At 36.5% G+C, this 27,484-nt stretch overlaps 1 protein-coding gene across 1 annotated transcript in view; it reads right to left on the minus strand.

Annotated features, from left to right (window-relative positions):
• Nucleotides 1-27,484, minus strand: part of POLQ (DNA polymerase theta) — a 143,702-nt gene that overhangs the window by 59,078 nt on the left and 57,140 nt on the right. The window contains exons 16-22 of the mRNA XM_053565718.1: nt 23,812-26,891; nt 21,820-21,963; nt 19,479-19,675; nt 16,252-16,492; nt 9,150-9,343; nt 5,610-5,747; nt 2,820-2,994 (exon numbers count right to left, since the gene is read on the minus strand). Of these exons, the coding sequence (XP_053421693.1) occupies nt 2,820-2,994; nt 5,610-5,747; nt 9,150-9,343; nt 16,252-16,492; nt 19,479-19,675; nt 21,820-21,963; nt 23,812-26,891 (4,169 nt within the window). The remainder of the gene's footprint in view (nt 1-2,819; nt 2,995-5,609; nt 5,748-9,149; nt 9,344-16,251; nt 16,493-19,478; nt 19,676-21,819; nt 21,964-23,811; nt 26,892-27,484) is intronic.

The raw sequence follows: 27,484 nt of genomic DNA on the forward strand, positions 1-27,484 counted from the left end.
ATATTAAAATTATATATCTAAAATCAATCATAAAAACAAAATTGATTACTTTCAGCTTTACAAAACAATAAATGTGCAATACCTTTGAAAACTCTAGTTGCTGTTATTTTTTATCACCAAGGATATTATTTTACATTCATAGCATTATAAGTTTATAGTATTATAGCATATATTTCAAAGTGAAATTTAAATAACTAACAGAGCATATATGGCTAGGAAGGGCCAAGAGGTTAGCTAAATAGGGAAGAAGAAAAAGAGAATGTTGTTTAGAACACAGAACAAACCAGGCAGAGAAAAGTAATTCCAAGGCACACCCATCCATCCACAGCAACAGCAACAACTGAGTCAGCACTTCCCAGGAGACACGCGCAGACTATTCTAAACCCTACACATATTGACCTATTTAATGCTCAGCATGATCAGGTGAGGTAGAACTACTATTACCTTGTTTTATAAGAATACTTAGGCACTGAAAAGGATCTTGTCTAAAGATTCACAGTACTGGGATTCAGAGCTGATTTCTGGTTTCAAAGCCCACCTTCTATACCACCAATCTAAACTTCTTGCCTCTACAATGAATGAGTTAAAGGTAGCCTTTCTTCCACTGAACGTCAGGTTTGGCAAATATCTGGCATTTTGTATTGCCTAGACAAAGAATACTTTCTTTCCTCACCAGATTATACTCTTACCTGTCCAAACAGGACCATGAGATACCCAAAGGGGTCTACAGCTTTCTTTTCTGCTTGAGTAAAATAAGACCCTCAATTATTACACAGATTCACCAGAGGCCTCCTTAGATTCAACTTGGACAAATCTTAAAAGGCTCAGAAATAGCTGGGACTAAAATAAGATCAGATCCCTGACTTAAGTGCCTAATTCCTACACTCCAATCCAATGTTCTCTCAGACATCCCAGTTACCCTACCAGGGGTCCTCAAACTTTTTAAACAGGGGTCCAGTTCAGACCATTGGAGGGCTAAAAAAAAAAAATGAACAAATTCCTATGCACACTGCACATATCTTATTTTGAAGTAAAAAAACAAAACAGGAACAAATACAATCACACCGCTGCATATGGCCAGCGGGCCGGAGTTTGAGGACTCCTGACACGAGTGCTCAAAAGCAGGATCTGTATCTTACTAAAAATCCAGGTGCTACCTCTTTATGCTTTGGATATAGTATGTGGCTTTTTTGTATTTATTTGTGGCTTTTTTTTGAGACAGAGTCTCAAGCTGTCTCCCTAGGTACAGTGCTGTGGAGTCACAGCTCACAGCAACCTCAAACTCTTAGGCTTAAGCGATTCCCTTGCCTCCCAAGTAGCTGGGACTATAGGTGCCCACCACAAAGCCCAGCTATTTTTTTTTTTTTTTTGGTTGTAGTTGTCATTGTTTGGCAGGCCCAGGCTGAGTTTGAACACACCAGCTCTGGAGTATGTGGCTGGCGCCCTAGCCACTCAGCCACAGGCACCAAGCCGATGTAGTATGTATTTTATAAATGTCGTGGAACTTCACTGAGTCCAATGATCAACACTTTAATTCAGCCATCACGAGCAAATATTATAATATATGGATGGTCCCCAGGTTATAGACAAGACATTTCTGAGAACAATCTTAGGTCATATTTGTACATAACTAGAATCCTTGAGGAACAGCACATATACAGAAATAATAATAATAGGATAATGGCTCATATGTGGTAATTATACAACATAATAAAATAATAATAATAAGAATGAAAAAGCAAGTATCCAATGTACTCAGTACTAACATGAAGCCAGTAGACAAACAAATACATGCTCACACAAGAGAAAAACTCAATTAAATTCAAGTTGGGAAAAGAGGAGAGGAGGGTGGAGGACTGGTGTACTCTCACCAACAAGCACAATGTAAAGGTACACAGCACACCTCCTGGGGGAGGGGCACAACTACAACAGGAGCTTTACCTAACAAACACAAACAATGCAACCTAATCATTTGTACGCTCACATTAATCTGAAAAAAAAGTATAAAAAAAATCCCTGTACTGTAATATTAAATGTTACAGAAACTATTGTGTTCTTTCTTTTAATTCAAACAAACAGCACATAAAAACAAACTTATACAAAAGGTTTAGATAGGAGACACAAAACATTTCAAAAAAGTATTGAAAGTTCATAGTCAATGTTACATTAATTCTAGGCTAATAGGAATGTTATGCTTATTTTAACTAAATCAATAACCTTCCATTTCAATAATTAATCCAATACACTGCTTAATAAAACCTAATGCTTTCACTGGACCACTGATTTTCAGATGTTCTATTATTCCCACTTTATCCTTCATAATGGTACTGAGAGTCAAGCAACTGAAGCTCCATGTTTCCCAGGAATGATGGCACATGGCCTTTCTATGAACACATATATATTTCTACTTTTGATTCCACTATAATCACCTTTCTCTTTGCTGCAGGCTCACCTACACTTGCAGTGATTTCTGCTTTGGAGGCATGTTCATTGGGGTAAACACAGACTCAGAAAAGCAAATAAGAATTTAGATGAAAGTGATGCTGTGCATAAACAATTGTATAAACGAGATTAGCTGCTAGTGTAAAAAGGCTATGCCAATGAACTGCTGGTGCCATGAGCGTTTGTTTATATGCATGGAAGAATCTAGTTCCCAAATTATTAATTTAATTATCATAAATTATTCTTACGGGAAGTCTTGGAACATCATTTGTAAGTAAGAAATGCTGCAATTCAGGTCATCCATGACCCGGGGAATGCTTGTACATGAAATTTTCTTTCAAAATTAGACTTTATTCATATTTAAGATTTCTCATCACCTGTAGCAGTGTGTGATTGTGATACAGGGTATATTCTCTCCATTCCAAGAAAAGGATTCAGGCGCTTTTCCCGCTGCAGGGGAAAGACCACTTTGGTAATAGCATTAGTGATTCTTCTCCATTCCAGTATCAAGCCTGGTAAAGGATGTAATGCCTTTAATTTAGTTAAAACATCCTGCCAAAGAAATAGAATAAGGTAAGACTAAATTCTTGCCAAAATTCCATAGAAAACTAGAATATCTTTTAGATAAATGATACAGTCTCAAAATTAAATAACTCCTATAACTCAAAATCACTGTTTAGGTTGTTTTGGAAATCATCATATTGATAAAATTATAATAACTACAGCTTAGAAAATGCAAATGTGGTAATGCTGAGCACCATCAATTGTCAGTTTAGCGAAGTAACTGCCTGCCCACACCCCACCAATAGTTTTCATCATCTTTATTCATGAATTTTTCCCTCTCCATTCCTCACATGATTGAAAGTATCCCAGTTGCTTCTCCTTTCTCCCTGATACTTAACATAGTTTCCATATCAAGGAAATCAGAAGACATTCACCATATTTTGCTGTGCATAATGTGCACTTTTCTGCCCAAATTTTTCAAGGAAAAATAAAGACATGCATTATACATGGATAATACTAATTTCATATCTATATAAATGTTTTTAATTCTTTTATTTATGCTTATGCGTTAAAAGTGTAGATCTAGAAAGCAATAATGATTACCTATATGCAAAATAATAGCCTAAAATACAGTAATTGGTTTTGCTGAACGTAGTATTTATCTTCATATACTTTATGTGGGAGCTAGCAATCTACCTGATATTTTTATAAAAATTATTCAAAGATCTCTTGGAAAATGTTGAAATGGGCCAGGCATGGTGGCTCACACCTGTAATCCTAGCACTCTGGGAGGCTGAGGTGGGTGGATTGCCTGAGCTCACAGGTTCAAGACCAACCTGAGCCAGAGAGAGACCTCGTCTCTAAAAATAGCCAGACTTTGTGGCGGGCACCTGTATTCCCACCTCCTTGGGAGGCTGAGGCAACAGAATCACTTGAGCCCAAGAGTTCAAGGTTGCTGTGAACTCTGACACCACGGCACTCTACCAAGGGCAAAAAAGTAAGACTCTGTCTTCAAAAAATAGGGAAATGTTGAAATGGTTTTCATACACTGTAAGCATTAAACTAACAGTTATTAAATATGCTAAAGGGTATGGTAATAGAGCTGCCAAAAGACACTTTGGACCTCCTTTATTTTACATGAAATTTCTTGTAACAAAATGTATTAAAAAATAAATGCTAAAATTCCTCTAAAATACAAAAAACAAGTATCTAAATAGGAACAAATGAAAAATTTGAATTAAAAAATTAAAACAAAATTTTTTTTCTAAAAGTTTGGGCCAAAAATCTGGGTGTGCATTATACATGGGAGCACATTATACATGGCATAATATGGTATTTTTAATACTTTGAATTTTCGATGCTATGGAATTTCAGTGATATTTTAGGGAATAGTAACTTGTTGCATAAAAGAGCCAATGAGATCAAATAAAAAGTACTGTAGCCTGGAGCTATAGAAACTTATCAAGGGCATGAAAATCATAGTTAATGGAATAGGATCAAAATTCTACAGACTGGCAACTTGGACAGTTCTGAGGTTATATATTCTATCCTTATTTTTCCATTGGCATTTCAATAAAATATAAAATTAAGCCCTTTCTCTCTCCTCATAATGCATACAGTTTTCATGATTGTGATTAGCAACTTTACTTTGAAATTAGCAAACTTTTTTTTCAGAGACAGTTTCATTTTGTCGCCCTTCGTAGAGTGCTGTGGCGTCACAGCTCACAGCAACCTCCAGCTCTAGGGCTTAGGCTGTTCTCTTGCCTCAGCCTCCCAAGTAGCTGGGACTACAGGTGCCTGCCACAATGCCTGGCTTTTTTTTTTTTTTTTAATTGCAGTTTGGCCGGGTTCAAACCCACTATCCTCGGTATTTGGGGCCAGTGCCCTACTCACTGAGCCAAAGACGCCCCCCAGCAAACTAAATTCTTAAACTCATAAAAAAAAAATTACTATTTTGTACTGGAACAGAAAAAAAAGTCATTTTGTTAGTTCTGGCTTGGTTAAATTCTTAAAATAGAACTCATAAAAAACTTGCTATTTTGTCCTGGAACTAAAACAAAACAAAACAAAACAAAAACCTCATTTTGCTTGTTATAGCTGGGATTTTCTTTTTAAAAATTCTTCCACATCTTTCTCCATATTCTTATAACTATACAAATTACATTATTCTGTAATTCCAGAGTAGAGGATGCCAATAATTAAATAATGTCTACGGGTCCATGTTTATAAACCTTTATTAATATTGTTTTAATGATAGGAAGAACTATTAACTCAGATTATGATACAAATTTTCTTTCTCTCTTAAATTATTAGATTTTTTTTTTAGAAAGAGAGTTTTGCTATGTTTGCCCAGGCTGGAGTGCAGTGGCTGTTCCTCAGTGCAGCCTCAAACTCCTAGACTCAAGAAATCCTCCTACCTCAGCCTTCTCATTAGCTGGCACTATAGGCATCTACCACTGTGCCCAACTATGATCCAGATTTTCCATGCCGCAACATTGCCACAGATTTTGTAGGCTACTAAACCACAAACCAATTTGTTTCTTTGTATCTAGGTAAATTCATATGATGGACTGTATCAGATCTTGATTTCATCAGCATTCTTTGAAGACACTATAATGCTAAAAGTAGCTCAGATTCTGTCCTGTGACTGCCCCAAAAAGCACCTTACTAGTGCTGAACTGCCTTCCCAGCCTTAGCTTGCGTCCATTGTCATTCGCTCTTCTGGTAGAACCCAGAGTTTTCTTGCTACATTGGTTTTTCATCTCTCCATTTGGTGGCAACTTCAATTCCAAAAATAAGACCTACAAGAAATTAATCCTCCTTTACTCGAGAATTAAAATATCAGCTATTATCATTCAGAAAATACTTTTCAATGTTATTTTAGTTCAACATGGGTTAGAAGAATGTTTATTTGGACAATTTGGAATTATCACATTTAATAAGTGATGGCAATGAACATTTATGCTGTCAGGTAAGCTACCCTTAACCTAATTTAGGCACTATCAGATTAATACTAACATAGGGCCTTTAAACAGTCAGGAACACAGGTATGTATACCCTGTGCTGAGGAACTGGCAAACAAGCTACTAACATTAAGACTTGAGGTGGCTCCAAGAATTATGAACTCGCCTAAATATGGCAGCTCAATAATTTGAGCCCCACAGAAAGTTAACATGGAAGCCTACTACATGGCCACTATGTGATCACAAAATCAGAGAGCACACAAAGGTCTGAAAAGTCATCCAGTGGAGTAGTCATCCACTACTTGGAAAGTCCCTAAGCCGAAAAAGTTAGAAGGTGGGCAATCTATTGTGGAGATACATGAAGCCTGGAAGGTGGCCAGTAAGCACTCACTGAGTAATTAGGCCTTCACTGGGCAGCGATCCAGGCTCTAAGGCAGAAAGAAGATCCCATGTAAACCTAACACTCACCAGCTCAAATTAAAGAGGTTAAAACTCAGGCAATTCAAACATTATCTGCTATACCTTGAGTGGGTTTTAATGAACTTCGGATAATTTTCTCAACAATATAATTCTAAAAATTGAAACCATTTGCCTAAGTATAATTTTATCCACAACTTGGCCTAGGGGTGGAGTGGAAGATAATGCCAATACTTCCCTAGAACAGTAGTGATGACAGAAACAACAATCTGGTTTCAAATAGTGAAAATAACTGGAGTCCTGAAAATGAAAGGTACTGAGGCTTTTGGATGCTAGTTTACTACATAGCCCAAGAATTGTGTTACAGAGATGTGAATATATGCAAGCATGGAAAGTAGGATTGCCATGTTTGTCAAATAAAATTACAGTAGGCCCAGTTAAATTTGAATTGCATGGAGAATACTTACATTAAAATGTCATCTTTCTTTTATCTGACATTAAAAAAAAATTATTGACAAATCAGTTCTATGCAGTTAGGAGGTTTAATGTCGCATTTTGATATGTGTAAATAATGCAGCATTATTAAATTAATTCCATATTCATCATCTTGTTTACCTATCATTTTTCATGGTGAGATATTTGAAATTTACCTTACTAGTTATTTTGAAATATATAATACATTATTGTTGACTTTAGTTACTCTTGTATGGATTAAACCTCATAAAGTTTTCCTCCCAACAGAAACTTTGTACACTTTGATAGCAACAACCCACTCCCTCTCTAACCTCCCCAAACTCTGATAACTATCATTCCACACTCTCTGCTTCTACAAGTTCTACTTTATTAGATTCCATATATAAGTGATTCCGTGTGGTATTTGTCTTTCTGTACCTGGCTTATTACACTCAGCATAAGGCCCTCCAGTTTCATCCATGTTGTCACAAATGACAGGATGAAATTCAAATTTAAAACTGGATGGCCTACATTTATCAGGTAACCGTAGAACAGATCTTAGTACAGATTTCAAAGAGTAGATGAATGGCAGGATAGAAGAAAAGAATCAAATAAATAGACAAAATGAAGCCCTATTAAAGTAACAATAAAACAACCATCCCAGAAAGGGAGACCTGCAATGATTACGGCAACACAAAGATCTCAAGTTACATATTTAGAAGTTCCTTAAGATTCTTTTTTTTTTTTTTTTTTGGTGAAGACTTTAGAACTGTGAAAACTTCATATACAAATCACCTCTCCAGGTAACTTCTACTTTAACATGAAGATACAAAAGTAAACCAGTACCATCAAAAGCCTTTTACTCTAACCTGGAGTTTGATTTAAGCCTCTGGATCACTTGCTTTAGTTCCCATTTAAATCACAAGGGCACCAATTCCTGCCTTTGCCCCAACACTCCTTGGACTAAAACCCAGAGATTCTATATTTTTGATAAGTTCTCTATGCAATTTTATGTGCAGTCAGCTAGGTATTGGCTTGGGGACTTCTGGGCTAAGGAATTAAAAAGACAACACAAAAAATTACCCCCAAAGGCAGCACTAAATTCAATACAATTATATTACATGAATAAGAGAAATAAAATTCTTTATTTTTTAAAAAAATGTATAATTCTGTGGCTTTAAAAGGGGTATTTTTTAGGAGATATAACAGTAATTGAGCAATTACTTTGTGATGGCCTCGATTAGAAGTTTTTTTGACGTATTTGTGCTTCACAATGACTCTATGAGGTATTTTTATTATGACCTCATTTATTGACAAGGAAATTGAGGTATAAAGAGTTGATTTATTGGCCACAGGTCATGTAGCTAGTTAAAGAATGAAAGAGATAAGATTCAAACCCAAAAAGTCTGGCTCTAAAGTCTATGATCTTTACCAACATGCTATATTACTGAATGACTTCTTAAAGACACAGGAACTTCAGAGTTAGCAAGTGTCAGCACCACCGTCTGTCTATAAGCCCTATAACACCACCCAGGCACCCTTTGTAGGGACAGAATGTGGCAAGAGGAAAGAATGCCAACCTGAGAAAATGCAACATAAGTAAACTTTGTCAAAATTTACATAAGATGACAAAAATCTTAATTAAATTTTAAAAAGCAGGCTCGGCGCCTGTGGCTCAAGCGGCTAAGGCACCAGCCACATACACCTGAGCTGGAGGGTTCAAATCCAGCCTGGGCCCGCCAAACAACAATGATGGCTGCAACCAAAAAATAGCCAGGCATTGTGGCGGGCACCTGAAGTCCCAGCTACTTGGGAGGTGGAGGCAGGAGAATTGCTTGAGCCCAGAAGTTGGAGGTTGCTGTGAGCTGTGATGCTACAGCACTCTACCCTGGGTGATAACTTAAGGCTCTGTCTCAAAAAAAAAAAAAAAAAAAAATTTAAAAAGCAAACAGTCACAGAAATCCCTTTTTCATATATAACTTAGAAAAATATCCAGTTTCATCGCTTCAGCCTTTTAGCTAAGATCAAGTGTAGAAAAATATCCAGTTTCCAGTATATTTATTGGGACAGAGAAGAGGCGAGGAGTCATGAAAATAACATCACAGAGAAATAGCAATGGTGTCATACAACTACCAATCATTTGTTGAATAGATATTTAATGAGTGCTTCCTCGGTTGCAGGCAAATTGTCCTCTCACAGGGCTTACGGACCAGGAGCCTTCTTTACTACTATTTCTAAAAGCTCGTGGTATATTGATGGTTTTATTTTACTGATCTTTGGAATTTAGGTGAACACATTTAGAAAATACAGACACAAATGATTTTAACTCTAGGAATTACTGTTCTAAATTCCCTATTCCCATGATCCAACCTCAGCGATGTCATCTGAACTGGTGAAAGAAAAACTGTGCCCGGCTAGTTGACAGGCCTGGGTCTCAATGGCATCCAGCTTGGCTTGCATGATATGTTTCTGACTTTCACATTCTGCAGTACTAAAGCCAATTCCATTTAGTTCTAGCAAGGCCAAGCAGTACTGAGAAGGCATTTCCACTTTCCGGAAAACATCTGGAAGACAAAAAAAACTAAAATGTTAATTCATCAGCTAAGTGACTGGATAAGCAGCATTACCTAAACTGTATCAAATCTGTCTAGGAAAATTCAGAGATGCTACCCAAGCTATTCTTCAGGATTCAGTGTCCTGAGCAGCATCCACAAAACAACAATGAAAAGTACAGGACACTTCAGCACTAAATGCCAGACCTGTCTATGCAGAGAGTAGAGTGGGCAACCTTGTGAACAGTCTGGATTACAAGAGACTACATTTCTCCCAGGATAATGTTTCTGCTTCTACTCTTCAGCAAGAACAAGGTAATCAACCTTATTTACTGAGCTGACTACAAAATGTTAATTCTCTATAATTATTTCCAATATTCTTGGTCCCATAGTTATGTATACCTACACAAAGAACTAAACAGAGGCTTTATGTTTTCCAAGGCTCTTACCAAATAGTAAAGAGTAAGATTCTTTTTCTAAATTTTTATGTTTTTTAAGTTTAGAATATTACAGGGATATAAACATTTGGGCTACATACATTGCTTTTGTACTATCTGGGTCAAAGTTACAGGTATGCCCATCACCAGAGAGTGTGCACTGCACTCATTAGGTATAAAATTACCCATCCTCTCCTCTCCCCTCCCACTTACTTGATTTTTGATGAGTGTTATTTCTATACATAAGTGTTAATTGATTAGTTCCTATTTAACAATGAGTATATGTTATAGAGGATACAACATGTGGTGTTTGTTTTTCCATTCTTGTGATATTTTACTTAGAAGAATGACCTATACTTCAATCAAGGTTAATATAGGAGGCATTAACTCACCATTTCTTTAATGGCTGAATAGAACTACATGGTATACGTATACCACATTTTAATAATCCACTCACGTACTGTGGGAACTTAAATTGTTCCCATACCTTTGTGATTGTGAATTATGCTGCAATAAACATATGAGAGCAGGTATCTTTTTTGGATAAATACCCGGTAGTACAATTGCTAGATCAAATGGTAGGTCTACTTTTCCTTCTTTAAGGTATCGCCATACTACTTTCCAAAAAGGTCGTACTAGTTTGCAGTCCTACCAATGAGGTATCCATTCTCACTGGAGTTAACTCATATCTCCTTGTGGCTCTGATTACATTTCCCTAATGATTAGAGATGTTCAGCCTTTTTTCATGTTTGTTGGCCATTAATCTATCTTCTCTTGAAAAGTTTCTGTTCATGTCATTAGCCCACTTTTTTTTTTTTTTTTTGAGACAGAGTCTCACTGTGTCACCCCCAGTAGAGTGCTGTGGCATCACAGCTCAAAACAACCTCAAACCAGTCTTGCCTCAGCCTCCCAAGTAGCTGGGCCTACAGGCACCCACCACATCGCCTGGCTATTTTTTTGTTGTAGTTGCCATTGTTGTTTTGGCAGGCCTGGGCAGGGTTCGAACCCGCCAGCCCAGGTGTATGTGGCTTGCACCCTAGCCTCTGAGTTATAGGCACTGAGCCATTAGCCCACTTTTTAATAGGGTTGTTTTGTTGTTGTTGATTTGCTTGTGTTCTTTGTAGATTCTGGTTATCATCCCTTTACTGGACACATAGCATGAAAATATTTTCTCCCGTTCTATAAGCTGCTATTCACTCTAATGGCTGTTTCCTTGTCTGTGAAGAAGCTTTTTAATTTGATCAAGTCCTACTTATATATTTTTGTTGTTCCTGTGATTGCTTTTAGGGTCTTCTTCATAATTTTTTTTCCTAGGCTGATATGTGTAAGAATTTTTACAACATGTTCTTCTAGAATTCTTATAGTTTTATGCCTTAGGTTTGGGTCTGTTATCTATCATGTGTTAATTCTTGTGAGTGCTGAGAGGTGCAGATCCTGTTTTGGTTTTCTGCATGTGGCTATCCAATTTTCCCAGCACCATTTATTGAATAGGGATTTGTCTGCTTTGTTAAATATCAGAGGGCAAAATGAGGTTTTTATATCTGGGTTCTCTGTTCTGATTCACTGGTCTCTGTCTCTGCTCTTGTGCCAGCACCATGCTGTTTTGGTTACTATAGCCTCATAGTATAGCTTGACCTCTGGTAAATATATGCCTCCTAATTTTTTCTTGTTGCTGAAGGGTGCTTTGGCTATATGGGGTATTTTCTTATTCTATATGAACTACAGAATTTTTTTTTTCTAGATCTGCAAAAATTGACATTGGTATTTTAATGGGGATTGCATTAATCTATAGATCACTCTGGGAAATACAGACATTTTAACAATGTTGATTCTGCTGATTCATAAGCATAATGTTTTTCCATCTGTTTATGTCCTCTACTATTTCCTCCTTCATTATTTCATAATACATCAAAATTGTGGGATACAATAAAAAGAGTGCTCTTAAGGAAATTTATAGTCTTACACACTTAAATGAGAAAAGGAAAAATTATTTGAAAACTAATTACTTTAGTGCCAAACTTAAGAATTTAGAAAAATAAAATCAGAGGAACTAGAAGAAAAGAGATGATACTGATGTTGACAGAAATCAAGGAAATAAAAAACAAAAACAATAAGTAAAACTTCTACTGAAATTAAATAATAAATATTATGAAAGGAAAAGATGACATAATATATAAATCGGAGATTAAAAAAAGAGAATTAGCACTAGCTTTACACCAATAAATCTGAAATTCCAATGAAACATATAAATTCTTTAAAAAGTATATTTACCAAAACATACTAAAAAGAAATAACTGAATATTACTATAGTTATTAAAGCAATCAAAGTTAAATATCTTTACATAAAGAATAGTTTATAGCATAAATTCTACCCATGCCAAGGAACATACCATACTTTTTTTTCCTTTTGTGGTTTTTGGCCAAGGCTGGGTTTGAACCTGCCACCTCCATTATATGGGGCTGCAGCCTTACTCCTTTGAGCCACAGGCGCTGCCCCGGAACATACCACTCTAATAATACATAAACTCCTCCAGAATAAAAAGAGGTTATATTCACAACTCGTTTCATGAAACTAGAACAACTTTGTTAACAAAAACAAAGACAGCACAAAAAAGAAAAATTACATTTTATAATCAATTAATTGGGCAAAGTTGAGACACTATGAATCAGCAAGATTTCTTACACATTGCTATTTAGCAAATAAACATATACAACCATTTTGGAATACAATTCAGCATAATTTTTTTTTTTTGAGACAGAGCCTCACTTTGTCATCCTTGGTAGAGTGCCATGGTGTCACAGCTCACAGCAACCTCCAACTCGTGAGCTCAAATGATCCTCTTAACTCAGCCTCCCAAGTAGCAGGGACTACAGGCGCCCGCCACAACACCTGGCTATTTTTTTAGAAATGAGGTCTCGCTCTTGCTCAGGGTGATCTCTAACTTATGAGCTCAAGCAATCCACCCACCTCAACCTCCCAGAGTGCTAGTGATACAGGACGAATGGCACCCCAGCCAGCGTGTAGAGCTGGGGAGAGCAGACTTGCTGCCTCTGCCTTGGTGATGTTGGTGCAGTGGCAGCAAGCAGCAGAACCAGCTGGCTGGAGGATGGGAAGGTGGGGCCCCATTTCCTAGGCCTGGGAATGAAAGGGATTGTAGCCATTCATTTTCGACCCAGACATGTTGTTCCAGACATGTCCCAGACACACTAAATGTATCTACTAAGCCCCGCTAAACTACCAAGGGCCAGACATGTCCCAGACATGTTGTTCCAGACATGTCCCAGACATGATGTCCCAGACACACTAAATGTAACTACTAAGCCCCACTAAATCTAACTACCGAGGGCCCCATGGGACTATATATATATACACCTAGACAAAGAGCCTACAGACAGACAGACAGAGAGGGAGAGAGAATACTTTTCTCTCCTGACTGGAGTTTTCTCTCTCTGCCAGGAGCTCTGGCACTTCTGTATTATTTTCTGTAAATAAATCCTGTCTTACCACTGATCTGTGGTCCACGGATTCATTCTTCGAATCACCAAGACCAAGAATCTACTGAAGAGCGAAATTCCAGTATCACTAGGATTACAGGTGAGAGCCATTGCACCCGGCCTGAATTTAGCATAATCTTGAAATGCTGAATATTCCTATTCCCGTGATAGAGCAATTCCACACCCGAAAGAAATTCTTGCCCACATGGACCAGAAGGAATGTACATTTGTAAGAATATTCATATAGAATTACTTATAGCAAAACAAAACTAGAAACAACCCAAATGTTTATCAATAGGAAAAATGGATCAATAAATCTAGCACATTCATACATAGCAGAGAAAATGAATAAACTACAGATACTTGCAATATACATGAATCTTACTAACATGATGCTAAGTGAGAAAAGCAATCTCAGTATGAAACATTTTATAAAATTCAAAGCATGCAAAATTAAAATATTGTTGAGATTTATATGTAGTATCTATATGTGCTAAAATTTTTTAAGTTATAAAATTTTAAAAACCAAATTAAAAAATAAGGGAATGATAAACACAAGCTTGGAATATGAAAGAAATGAGAAACACATACATACGTATAACTTATTATTAAGGTGTGATCCTAGGTTTTCACTGTATTGTTAAAATAATAAAAGAACCATACATGGAGCAATGATAACAATAGACATAAAAAAGAAAATGATTAATGCAAAAATGTACAGTTAGTATTCTTTAAAAAAGAGGAAAACCAACTCACTCTATGATTTAGAAAATCATCTCAGATATGCCAAACTATTTACAGGAATACTTTGTCCAGGGTCACGTTAAACAAAGACACATTCCTTTGTTAGTATTTATTCCTACTCAAACAAAAGTGGATCTCCTCTGGGAGAAAGGCACCTGTCAGAACATGCCTACCAAGGAGGAAGAGGAGAAGGGAAAAAGAGAAAGATTCAAGAGGTCCATTGAAATCAATCAGCGTATCCTGAAATAACTACTTCCAAACTAAATTTGATAACTGTCAACCTTCTTTTAAAAGCTTCCCCTCTCAATGCTCTTCAGTTCTACGAATTCTATGAATAAGAAAATCTTAACACTGTATTAAAATGCACTTAATATCTCCTAGCCACCCATTTTTGGAAGTTTGCAAAAGGAGGAGCTTTCAAGGCACACTGAAATTGTGAAAGTTAAGAATAACAAATCTTGTATTTTTCTGGAAGAGAACAGCATATTCCTTTTTTTTTTATCATTAAATCATAAAGAGGTAGATCATGTATACATTAATGCATTTATGGGGTACAATGTGCTGATTTCATATACAATTTGGAATGCTTACCTCACACTGGTTAATATATCCCTTATCTCATTTACTTAATTATTGTGTTAAGACATTTATCCTCTATACTTAATAGAGCCAACATGGGACCATCCACTCCCAAAAAGAGTAAAAAAGCTTACACTATTAATTCTGATAATGGGTAACAAATGTAGATCAATTCATTTATCAGCATCACCAAAAGTCAGTGTCAGGGAACTATACAAGCTCTCCAGGAAACTCAGGTTAGGTAGACTAGGCAGAGAGAGGGAAAAGAGCTGTGTTCACCCAGCACAACTGCTCACCCAAGTAGAAGCAGCCACAGCACATGTACCACATACTTCCTCTCCACGGCCTGCCTGTGTTGGCTTAGGGCAGCCAAATTTGAAATACTATAGTGCTGCTACAAGAGCTTAACATCAATAATGCAAGAAGTCAGCCTATGTCTCTGTTATTCTACCCTAATGATGCTGGGGAGAACGTTCCCATCAGCACAAAGGGCTTATAGTAGCAATAAAGATAATAATTATAATAATCAACCAATAATAATAAGCACCTACCCTGTGATGAATGCTGGGCTATATTCATTATTTTATTTAATCCTTATAATAACTTTCTAAGAACCAGACTTAAATAGTTTCAATTGTTTGCCCAAAGATCTTCAGATAGTAAGTGGACTGTCCCTGATCCAAACCTTGATGTGTGTGAATTCATCAGTCCACTGTTTCCAGTATGTACCGATCACTCAATAAATTCATCTCCTCACAATGAAGCCAACTTGGTTCCACTTTGCCATCTCTACTGTAAACATTTGTTATGCTTTCTGAAGTCAAAGTACTCAATTGGGACAGCAGACTGCACAATAAATTTGTGTTATTTGTCATGAGAGAAAAAGAAATCCCTAAAAAGAAAACAATTCACTCTTTTAAATCCATAAAAGGATGTCTCCTAAGTACGAATAAAAATCTTTTGATAAAGTTCAAATATAAAATTAGCAACAACTGAATAAACCACCACTAATTCTCTTCATTACAGTAGGGTTAGAGGTGAGCAAACTATGGCCAAACCAGCACTAAATGAATGTTTTTGTTACTACAATGGTATTTGAAAACAGCCACATTCATTTATACTGGTATTTTCTATGGCTGTTCTCATCACAAAGAGTTTTTAATATCTATGATGGGAGATCATCTGGTCCACAAAGCCAAAAGTATTTACTATATGGCCTTGTACAGAAAAAGTTTGTTGATACCCCACACTAGACAATCCAACGGCAGGTATAAAATGTATAATTTACCCACCATGATAAAGACCAACTAAACAGGCCAGGCATGGTGGCTCACACCTGTAATCCTAGCACTCTGGGAGGCCAAGGCGGGTGTATCTCCTGAACTCACAAGTTCGATACCAGCCTAAGCCAGAGCAAGACCTTGTATCTAAAAATAGCCAGGTGTTGTGGCGGGCGCCTGTAGTCCCAACTACTTGGGAGGCTGAGGCAAGAGAATCACATAAGCCCAAGAGTTTGAGGTTGCTGTGAGCTGTGAAGCCACAGCACTCTACCAAGAGTGACAGAGTAAGACTCTGTCTCAAAAAAAGAAAAAAACAGTGACTATATATATATATATATATGTATCTCCAGTCTATAATATAAAAATTTTAGAAACTTGGTTCTACCTTGAAGGTTTTCCTTCTGCAACAAAGAGTTGAGTTGATTCATAGAGTTGAAGATGAGAATGGCCTCCACAGATGCTCTGTATCTTCCGGAATGCTCAGCGCTGACATTCAGCCCCAGGCTTTGAATTCCTTGGCCGGTCTCCAGCCCTTCTAGGAGTGGAAGCTCATGAGGAAGAAAACTGGTAACTATGCTATGAAGAGTTGGCTCCTTAGAATCTGGATCTAATAACCAGCATGCCACCTGAATGAGAGAGCAATCAGAATATTCTCTTGATTTTTCTCAAAAACATTTCTGTATCCTTAAATCCCTTAAATTAAAAGGAAAAAAAAGAAAGCTCATATCTAATCGCATTCATTTTCATCAAACACTTACTTCAGTGGTCTTCCCAGGAAAGGAGAAGGAAACAAAAATTGTAACCGGACTCATTATTTGTACTAATAAGAGCAGTAGCCTTCAAAGAAGAAAAAGTTGTCACTTTTCTATTACTCCAACACTCCTGGCTGATCCACTTCTGAAGTAGGCTCAAGAGCCAACTATCTCTCAGCGAACTGAAATCATGTGTCTTAAAATGAAGATAGACTCTTCTCTACTAATGCTGATTTTGGCTAAGCTACGATAGTAAAGAGGGGACTACATGGTTTTAGGTTTATTTAGTTCTTTCACCATCAAAAGAACTGAGGCATAAATGTTTTACCATTAAAGGTTCATACCCAGAGTCTCAGAAAGCACCTAGAGTAGACTTTGTCCAAAGCGTATGGCTCTGTTCCCAGGACCATACACCTGGTCATTTGATTGATATTTTTGGCTTCTCCATGAGACTAGGACACATGTAGTTTCTAATAACATTTCTCAATAGACCATGAACTGGATTGAGAAATGAGGAAAACTAATCCCTAATCACAATTTTTATAATTACTATATGACTCAGTAAATTCTTTTCTAAGTTAAGAATAAAATTTTATAGGGGAGTATTGAAAGAAATAATTTGATATAAAAGTTGGCAAAGGTTTCTCATAAAAGATTTCATAAATTAAGAGTCTAACTTCTTACATTTAAAATGTTGTGATTAACAAAGCCAATTATACAATATTTCAAGTCATTTAAGACAAAGTTGCTATATAAACCTGAGATGTTGCCATAGTTTTAATGAGAGTTTCATATTATCCATATGTGTTAGACTCCAGAAAATAAAAATTATGTGACAATCTTTTATAGCCAGTAAAGGTCAGTTTAGAAACTACATGGGGGCAGCACCTGTAGCTCAGAGGGTAGGGCACTGGCCACATACATGCAGGCTGGCGGGTTCGAACGTGGCCCGGGCCAGCTAAAACAACAATGACAAATGCAACAAAAAAAAATAGCGGGGCATTGTGGCAGGTGGCTGTAGTCCCAGCTACTTGGGAGGCTGAAGCAAGAGAATTGCTCAAGGGTCTGAGGTTGCTGTGAGCTATGATGCCATAGCACTCTACCGAGGGCAACACAGTGAGACTCTGTCTCAAAATAAAAGAAAGAAACTACATGGGACTGGACGCTGAGGTTCATGCCTATAATCCTAGCACTTTGGGAGGCTAAGGTGAGAGAACTGCTTAAGGCCAGGAGTTTGAGACGAGCCTGAGCAAGGGTAAGACCCCATCTCTATAAAAAAATAGAAAAATCAGCCAGGTATGATGGCTCACACCTGTAGTCCTATCAACTTGGGGAGGCTGAGTCAGGAGAATCACTGCAGCTCAAGAGTATGAGGCTGTAGTGAGCTAAGATGATGCCACAGCACTCTAGCCCAGGCAACATAGTGGAAAAGAAAGAAAAAAACAAAGAAAGAAGCAATCTGGAATACGTCATATATAAACCAAGCCTAGCTTCAAGTATAGAAAAGGGTAATATCTTTAGTGTTCACCCAATGCTGCCTTTGAAAATCTTTGCCAATAAAGCTAAAGAAACTAACAAACTAAAAATTATCCTATTAGTATTGATAATAATTACCAAATATTAACATTTCTCAACTCTGTATGCTTCATGTACCATGCAGGAAAAAACGATCCTTCTTCCAAGCCTCTAAAATTTAAATGTGTTGTTAAAATGCATTACACTGTTAAGTATATGTTACAATAACATAATTTACCTTTTCCTTGATAACTCAGAGTCATCATTACAAAGGGTATATTTCACTTTGCTATTAAACAGGAAAGTTCTCAAAGGCTAGTAAGGTGATTTTCCTCTACACCAAATGGTCCCTAATTACAATCTTTTGATATTTTATATTCAAGCACTTTTCGGAATTTCTATCTCCACCCTCAAGAATATTTGAAACATCCTGCTATATCATATACCTTAAATCTAATAGTTCTCATTTCACTTCTAATTTACCGTTGTACAGAACACTTAGAAATTATGATCAAAATTAAAATTTTTTAAAAATCCCCAAGGAATGGGCGGCTCCTGTGGCTCAGTGAGTAGGGCGCCGGCCCCATATGCCGAGGGTGGCGGGTTCAAAACCCAGCCCGGGCCAAAATGCAACAAAAAAATAGCCGGGCGTTGTGGTGGGTGCCTGTAGTCCCAGCTGCTCGGGAGGCTGAGGCAAGAGAATTGCGTAAGCCCAGGAGTTAGAGGTTGCTGTGAGCCGTGTGATGCCACGGCATTCTACCAGAGGGCGGTACAGTGAGACTCTGTCTCTACAAAAAAAAAAAAAAAAAAAAATCCCCAAGGAAAGATATAAACTTTAGGGTGCACTATTTATGACATCTTTGTTTCTACATACAGAAAGATATTTAGTGCATAATATCTTATTCTGGAGATAAGAGTACTGAATAAAAAAGTGACTACTCTAAAAGAAGCTGCATTATTGAAGCAAAATGCCAAGTCATTTAAAAATTAACCCTAGGCTGAGCACAGTGGCTCAATCTATGATCCTGGCCCTCTGGAAGGGCAAGGTGAGAGGGTTGCTTGAGTTCAGGTTTAAGACCAGCTGGAGCAAGAGCTCCTAATTTCTACTAAAAATAAAAAAAGAATTAGCCAAGTGTTGTGCCAGGCACCTGTAGTCCCAGATACTCAGGAGGCTGAGCCAAGGGGATTGCTTGAGCCTAAGAGTTTGAGGTTGCTGCAATTACAGCATTCTAGCCTATGCAACAGAGTGAGATGCTGTCTCAAAAGAAAAAGAAAAAGAAATTAACCCTAAACTCTGATTTTTTTTTTTTTTTTAAGTATATACAACTTAAACAAGACTCAGAACCTTAGGATCTTCATAACTTTGTTCCAGGGAGATGCCACAAGACAGAAGAAGAATTTTATAGGTCTGGATGAAGTCATAGATGACAACAGAACGTTCTTTATCAGATTCCTCTTGCAAACAGGATTGAAGGTGCCACATCCTGTCTTTCACAGTCAGGCTGGGATCCAGAGAAGGTGGAACCAAACTGGCACTGATTTCTTTAAAAAAAGAAAGACAAAAAAGTCTTCAAGGCAAAAATTACATTCATTCATTCAAAGCAGCAATCTTTAGCAGAAGGGACTGGTTCCATGTGACCACTAATTCAGCATGACCTTATCCAGGTCATACTGGTTATGTAGATAAAGTGTTTCATAATCTAAAAATTATGGACTGGGCTAGATATCAAGACTTCTAAATGTCAAGACTTATAAAAATAAAATTATATTCTCAGAAGAAGGAGTTAAAGAGAGGAAAATATTCTGAAGTAAATTTTAAAGGGAAATTTGGTATGAACATGTAATGCCATATTAAAAATAAAAGAAGTATTAGTATACTAATAGTATACTATTCAGCCATTAAAAAAATTGGAGATTTTGCAGCATTTGTATTAACCTGAATGGAGGTAGAACACAATATTTTTAGTGAAGCATCACAGGAATGGAGAAGCATGAATCCTATGTATTCAACTTTGATATGAGGACAATTAATGATAATTAATGACATGGGGGGGTTGGGGAAGAGGAGAGCAGACAGAGAGAGAAGGAGGGAGGGGGTGAGGGAAAGGAAAAAAAAGAGAGAAAAAAATAGTTACTAGTTCTCACATACATTGGATTTAATTTCAACCAAAGTACATTATTTGAACAATAATTTTTAATTCAACTTGTCAATCTGTTGTTTAGACTATTGCATCCTCATTTATAAGTGAAATATCTTTGTAATTTCCCTTTATAATAATATATTTTTTGCAATTTCAATATCAGGTATATCCAGATGAAGTAGAATGATTTTGAAGTATTTCTTCTTTTTCTATCGTCTATAAGATTTGACATAATTATCTTCTATTTTTATTTACAAAAATAAATAAATAAATTTATATAAATTCATTTATAATAAATGAAATTATCTCTATTTTTTGAGACTTTGGGAAAAAAAAGAAGTTAACTGATGACTCCATACTGAACCTCAGAGTCAAAGCATTTTATACTAGACGTACTTTTATCTGACAATGTGAATATTACTTTTTTGACATTATTATTATTATTGCTCAATATTTTGTTGCAGCAATCATCTTATTTCTTTTCCAAATGTATTTATCTTCATTCCTTCTTTACGAGGTTTTTGTTTCTAGTCCTTATCTTAAACATTGTTATTAAAGCCTCTTTAATTTTGTGAAGGCAAAAATTGGAAACCAAATAAACACATGTACATGTATACAGAAAATAAAAAAATAATAAAATAAAAAAATAAAAGATCGGGAGGCTGAGGCAAGAGAATCGCTTAAGCCCAGGAGTTGGAGGTTGCTGTGAGCTGTGTGAGGCCACGGCACTCTACCGAGGGCCATAAAGTGAGACTCTGTCTCTACAAAAAAAAATAAATAAATAAATAAATAAAAGAAGTAGAAATTCAAGTAACTACTTACCCCAATATATTTTCCTATAAAACAAATGAAAATATTTCATGCTTTCTAAGAAAAAGACTATATAGCATACTGTAAAATGTTTCCTTATTAATTTTGCTCCTATTCAAAACTAACCAACCAGCTGGGTATCTAATAACCACAATCAGATCACAGAGTATTTCCAGGTCACAGTCTTTCATTTCCAAAGACTTTACCAAAGATTATGTAATTCAACTATTAAAGATCTCTAGCTCAATATTGCCTTTAAGTGAGTTTCAGACCCTATCAATGGGAGGGGAAAAAAGACTAAAAAGAAACTGCTATAGTCCAGTCATCAAAAGTAAACCCTGGGCAGCGCCTGTGCCTCAAGGAGTAGGGTGCCGGTCCCATATACCGGAGGTGGCGGGTTCAAACCCTGCCCCAGCCAAAAAAAAAAAGCAGAAAAAAAAAAGTAAACCCTAAAGGTGGCAAGTCCCTGAAGTTCCACTGCCACCTCAGATTAAAAACAACATAGCATTAATGGCCTTATGTGACAAGGAGAGGTTAGTAAAGGAGGTGCTTCTTAAAACATTCACTCTACTTAATATATGCAATAATGTCCATTGTGGCTCTCCAAAATTTTGTTTTAATCCTACAATTAAATCTTAGGTAAATATCAGAAAATTACTCTCAACAAGCAAGATCACTACTTTAATAGATGTTACCTTAATTATATGGTGACTTAGCCAAGTACTGATTACTTACCAGAATGCTTTTGTTCTTTTTGCAGTGAAATATAATAGGCATCCCTTCCACCCCAGCATATTGCCAGTCCAACCACCAACATGTCATCACAGCCTTTAACTGAAAATCCATCATCTCTAACAGGAGCTTCCTGAGGTAAACTAGCTAAATAAACCAAAGGTGAAAAAATTAAAAACTTTAAAAATAAAGACATTAAGTTATAGAAACAATAATATAAATTATATTTGATAGGCAAAATTTCCAGATACTAAAATGTGTGTTATTTAGAAAATAATTTATATGTTTAAGAGCTGTCTAGAACGCTCATCAATTAAAATAATTACCATTATGAAAAACCAACAGGTGCAGTAACTCATGCCCGTAATCCCAAAATCTTGGGAGGCTGAGGAAAGAGGATCATTCGAGGCCAGGAGTTCAAGACCAGACGAGGCAACATAGCAGAGACCCCATCTCAAAAAAAAAAAACAGCAAAAAAATAAGGGGGTACAAGGATATAGGCTCAGGGTGAGGCATAAGGATTGCCTGAGCCCAGAAATTCTAGGCTGTGGTAAGAAGACCTCACTACTACACTGCAGCCTGGGTGACAGAACAAGACCTTGTCAAAAAAAAAAAAAAAAAAGAAAGAAATAGAAAGAGGAATTTTCCTCACAAAAAGAGAGTTATAAAAAAAAAATCTACCAAAGATTTTTTAAAATAAATCTATACTAATGACTAGATGAGTGTTAACTAATAAAAAAATAGAAAGTTGCACTTCAAATTTCTATGACTCAAATAGAAATAAAGATCATCTGTATGCTACTAAAACTTTGTAGCAAATTCAACAATTCTTAACTAGGAAACTCCAGAAAAATCAAAGGTCTTATTCATTAGTGAAGAATGAAGTATAATTTGTATCTGGAGTCCACATTTTTTTTTTTATCTAAAATGTTTCTCCAATTTTATTCACAATTATACCTCTAATACCAGAAAAATAACTGGCACAGAGGAACTCAATGCATATTTATTAAATTTAAGTGGACGTTTCTATCCTACTATCCTCCTGTACAGAGCCTGATACAGAATATGTACTCAAATTTATGTTTGTTGAATAAAAAAGTGGAAAGTGCTTTTCAATACTAAAGGTACATAAAGCTTGTCTTTAACATGTCTATTCCATGAACTGAGGATCAATCAAACATTCAAGCTTTATCAATGAGTGCATTCATAAATACTGAGTAAATCTAATCAGACTGCTGATTTTCACAACAGTTGTCAAACTGACTACAGCTATTCCCCATAATTCAGAATCCAGGATTAATGCAATAACATAGAAACATACACGGCATTACTTGACCAAAAGGTTCAGCTCTCTTAAAACCTGGGAAAGCTCTGAAAGGCTTTGGAATCAACATTTTAGCACAGAATTCACATCTATCACTGGAGATCTAAGTTCCACATGAGAGAAGTCTTAGAAAATAAAGCTAATGTACATTATGAAAAATAATAGTTCCTACTTGCTATGTACTTTTTGATTACATAAGCCAACAAAGATATTACAATTTAATAGGAAACAATTCATGAGCATTGATGATTAATGAAGATCATTGTGACATTAAAATACCCTTAAAGAAATGTTATATACAAATTTAAAATAAGATTGCAGAATATTATATACTGCATGCACCTCTCATAATGGAAGGCAACTATTATTAATCTAACTCTGCTGAATAAAGCTGTTCTGCACGTAAGTCCACACAGTAGATAAATTATTAAATTTTGAATAGATTACAATTAATATCCAACACTGAAAAACCTAAATCTCATATCAATCTATTAACTAGTTTATATGTAAATGTAAAAAACTATTTTTAGATGGGTCACTAACTCTTGATCCAACAAGTTTCAAACTCCTGAGCGCAAGCAATCCTCTTTCCTCAGACTCCCAGAGTGCGAAGATTATAGGTGTGAGCCACCGTGCCTGGCTATAAAATTTTTTTTTAAAAAATTTCTTACCTTGCTTAAATCTACTACCAATAGTAGCAGTTTTAGAAGACGCTGAACTTCTAATCTTTTCACAAGCCACTGAGATGGAAAATCGTTTTTTGTACTGCCACTCCTTAATGAATGTTTCAAAAAGGGTTTTGTTGCTTGCTACATCAATTATGGCCAAACTTCCCGAATTGCTTGCGGCTGGAGTTAACTGCAATCCATCCTGTGATGACAGCAGTGAAAAACTTGTGTCTCTCATAGGGCTGTCATCTTTGAGATCATTTCTGTTCTCTAGATTTAAATCATGGTTTTTAATATCTGAAGGCGAACCAAATGAATAACTTTCACCAGGTTGTAAAACACTACTAGTTTTCCAACGTTCTATGGGTGCTCCAAGAATCTCTGGAAATGGCAGCTTAGAAGCAGATGCTGGAGTGGGTGTAGGAGGAATGAGACCATTATCATCAGCTGCACAGTTTTGTTTACAAGGCAAGAGGGGTGAGGTTTCACCACACTTGGCACTGTTCTCTGGTGTCTCTTGCTTACTTTTTACTTCATTAGGGGAAAATGAAAATCCCTGCACTTGATTTGTCTCCATATTTGAAATTGCCTCCTGTTTCTCATTTAACTCTGTACTTTTCTCTTTCAAACCAGACAAGTTTATTGTTGCTAATTTTAGCTCTTCATTCTCCAGAGGACTGGGCACTTTATCTAAAATTCTTTGTAGTCCTGGACTTAGATCAAATGATGCCCCTGACCACATGAATGAGTGATTTTGCCCTGTCCCAGTTAATTTGGACTTATGAATCCTTTCATCTCCATCTCCTCCAGTTACTTCTTGGGGGTGGTCATTGCCTACAATCAGTGGATCACTTAGTTCCAAGGCTCTAAGAGATACTACAGTATTATGTTTCTCTTGGGCTGAAAATATACTTTCATTGTCCAAATCTTCAACCATCTGAAGAGAATTCATTTCTGAAAACATAATAGATTCATCACTGAAACAAGGCGACTGCTCCTGGATATCTTCACTCTCATTCACATTGGATTTTTTAATCAGACCCTCTTGTTGTAGACATGGGGAATCACTGAAATGGTTTGATGGTATCTGAGATGGAAGGGGTTCTTTTGCCTGGACATCAGTTGGTTGTTCTTTTACTAGGGAGTCTTCACTGAAACTGTCAAACAGTAAACTATCACTCATATTCAAACTTGTTTCAGGAACTTGCATGCATTCTCCTTCTGTATCAGTGGGAGTTTTCTGTTGAGGAACAAGAGGTATGACTTGTTTCACAGTTTCTTGTGTTTGATAGCCTTGAAGAAAACTATTCAATTGGGAGTCAGTAACAGAAAGTTCATTCCCTTTAAAACAAAGAACATTTTCCTCCAATAGCACTGGAGAACGAAAAACTGGGTTTTCTGGAGACAGGATATCAACCGCATGTGAGTCCGTGCTTTGTTTCACAGTACTTATAGACTTTAAGTTCAAATGATCTACAGTAGTCCTTCCTGAAGAATGCCGCTCACCAGGAAAAGTAGCGTGAAACTCGTTTTGAAAAGAGATAACTGAGTTCTGTTTGTCTAAGGTCCTCTGCATCATTCCTGCTGCCAGGTTGGTGTCTTTTCTCTCTTGTTTGGTATTTTCGGTTGCTATCTGTTGTATTATTTTCTCTGACTGAGTATCCAGGTAGAAGCTGTCTTCAAAATCACAGTGGACTAAACCTAAGTCAGAAACATGATGATTGCTAGCTTTGTTTGTTGCATAGGCACCTGTTTTTTCTTGTATTCCAGAGATGTTTAGAAAATTCTCATGCTGGCCTTCTAATGTGCCAAATGCTCCAGCTGATACAAGTCTTCCACCGGGTATCTCATTTTTGTTTGCATTTTCTCCTAATGCCCTAAAATCATCTGGTTTCTTTTCCTCAGTATTAAACTCTGTATTTTCACATTTCGTAGCAGTAACATCTGAGTCTCTATTCATATAACTATTGAATGCCTCACAGGGCATGTGCCTCTCTCTTTTTTTCTCTTTCATATAACTGTTTGCTTGTTTATTAGACTGCTTTTCTGGGCTGTGGTTATCAGGATAAGTGTCATGGTGTTTCACATAAACATTCTGGTTTTCTGGATCATTTTGTAGCAGCACTTCATTTACTTTTTCTGTCACAACAACAGCTAATCCTCTTCCATTTTCACTAACTGTCCTAAAGGTTTGACAATCCACATTTTTACTTTGGGATTCTGTGATAAAATGTTCCATAAGAATATTGTTAGTTATTCTGTTCCTTGAACAACTTTGCTTTATTTGTGATAGCAGTGAAGTTCTGTTATTTTTTTCCCCAGCACAAAAAGATACATTTTTAGCAAATGGCCCTGAATTTTTAAATTCTGTATTCTTCTCATCTAAGGTAAACGGATCTTCACAAAGAATAGGACTAGATACAGTCTGTCCTTGGAACTCAACTTTATACATTCTACAGTCGTTCAAAGGGCTATTATTTCTAGTTTGTTTCAGATGCTTACTATGTTTCTGAGATCGACAAGATTCCTTTTTTGTTTTCTCAAATGAGAAGGTCTGAACAACTTTCTTAGTGCTTGTTTTTCTATCATTCAGAGAGGTTACTGTCTTGTCTTTATTTATGTCCAAGGAAGCCTGTTTTCTTGCCCTGAAAATGGAATGTGTCTGATGTTCTTGATTCCTACTCTGGAACGAACAATAAAAAGAACTTGTATGCTCTCTACTTTTATCTAAATCTTGTACTATGTTTGGTGAATGATTAACATAAGAATCACTAAATATTGTGTTACTTTTGCTCCTTAGAGTTACTCTCTTACAAGAACTCTTAGTTTGGGGTGTAAATGTATGTTCCTTCCCTTCTGATGCACTACTGGTCGATGAATGTGTGCCAGAATTTAAAAGGGAAGATGGATCCCACTGTACTCCCATTTCAACTAAGTCCTGCTGCAGAATCATTTTGGCTTCTTCCACTATAAGAGCAGCTGCTTGCCTTTCAGTTAAACCTCGTCTGCCAGTCACCCAAATGGTTCGCATATTCCGACGTTCTTCAACAGCTTCTTCATCCTCATCTACTGCTTTTCGAGCACTATACAAGCAGATAGGAAAAAAGGAAATTAATGCGTTGATTTATTCATTCATATAACAAATATTTATTAAGCATTCAATCTGAGTTGTTCTAGGAAATGAAGAACACTGAATCAGAGAGAGATACATTTTTTCTCATGGGCTTTACATTCTAGTTGTAGAATTCAGAAAACACTCAAATATTTAAAATGCATTCTATGTCAATTGGTTAAAAGAGATGTACACAAAAGTGAAATAGCAAAAAGGGGAGGGTGGTGCTATAATTTTAAAATGGCATAATAAAGGAAAGCCTCACAAAGACAGATTTTTTAAGCAAAAGCCTTTAAAACAGTGAAAATCATAAAACTTTCACTAAAAACAAATCTTCCTAGATAATAAACTGAATAAAATATTTGAAGAGACTAGAGAATGACCAAAAGAAAGCAAGAAATTAAAGGGGGGGATTGAGACTTAGAACATGGAAATAGCAGTGGGCGAATTTTCACATTTTTTACCTAAAGGCAGGCCCCAATCAGCACCATGTATGTTGGCTAAAAACTCTTGATAAAAACCTGAATTTCACTGATTGACGGAATTCAGAATAGAGCTAAGGAT

This window comes from Nycticebus coucang, chromosome 16, assembly GCF_027406575.1.
Source record: "Nycticebus coucang isolate mNycCou1 chromosome 16, mNycCou1.pri, whole genome shotgun sequence".
Taxonomy (NCBI): domain Eukaryota; kingdom Metazoa; phylum Chordata; class Mammalia; order Primates; family Lorisidae; genus Nycticebus; species Nycticebus coucang.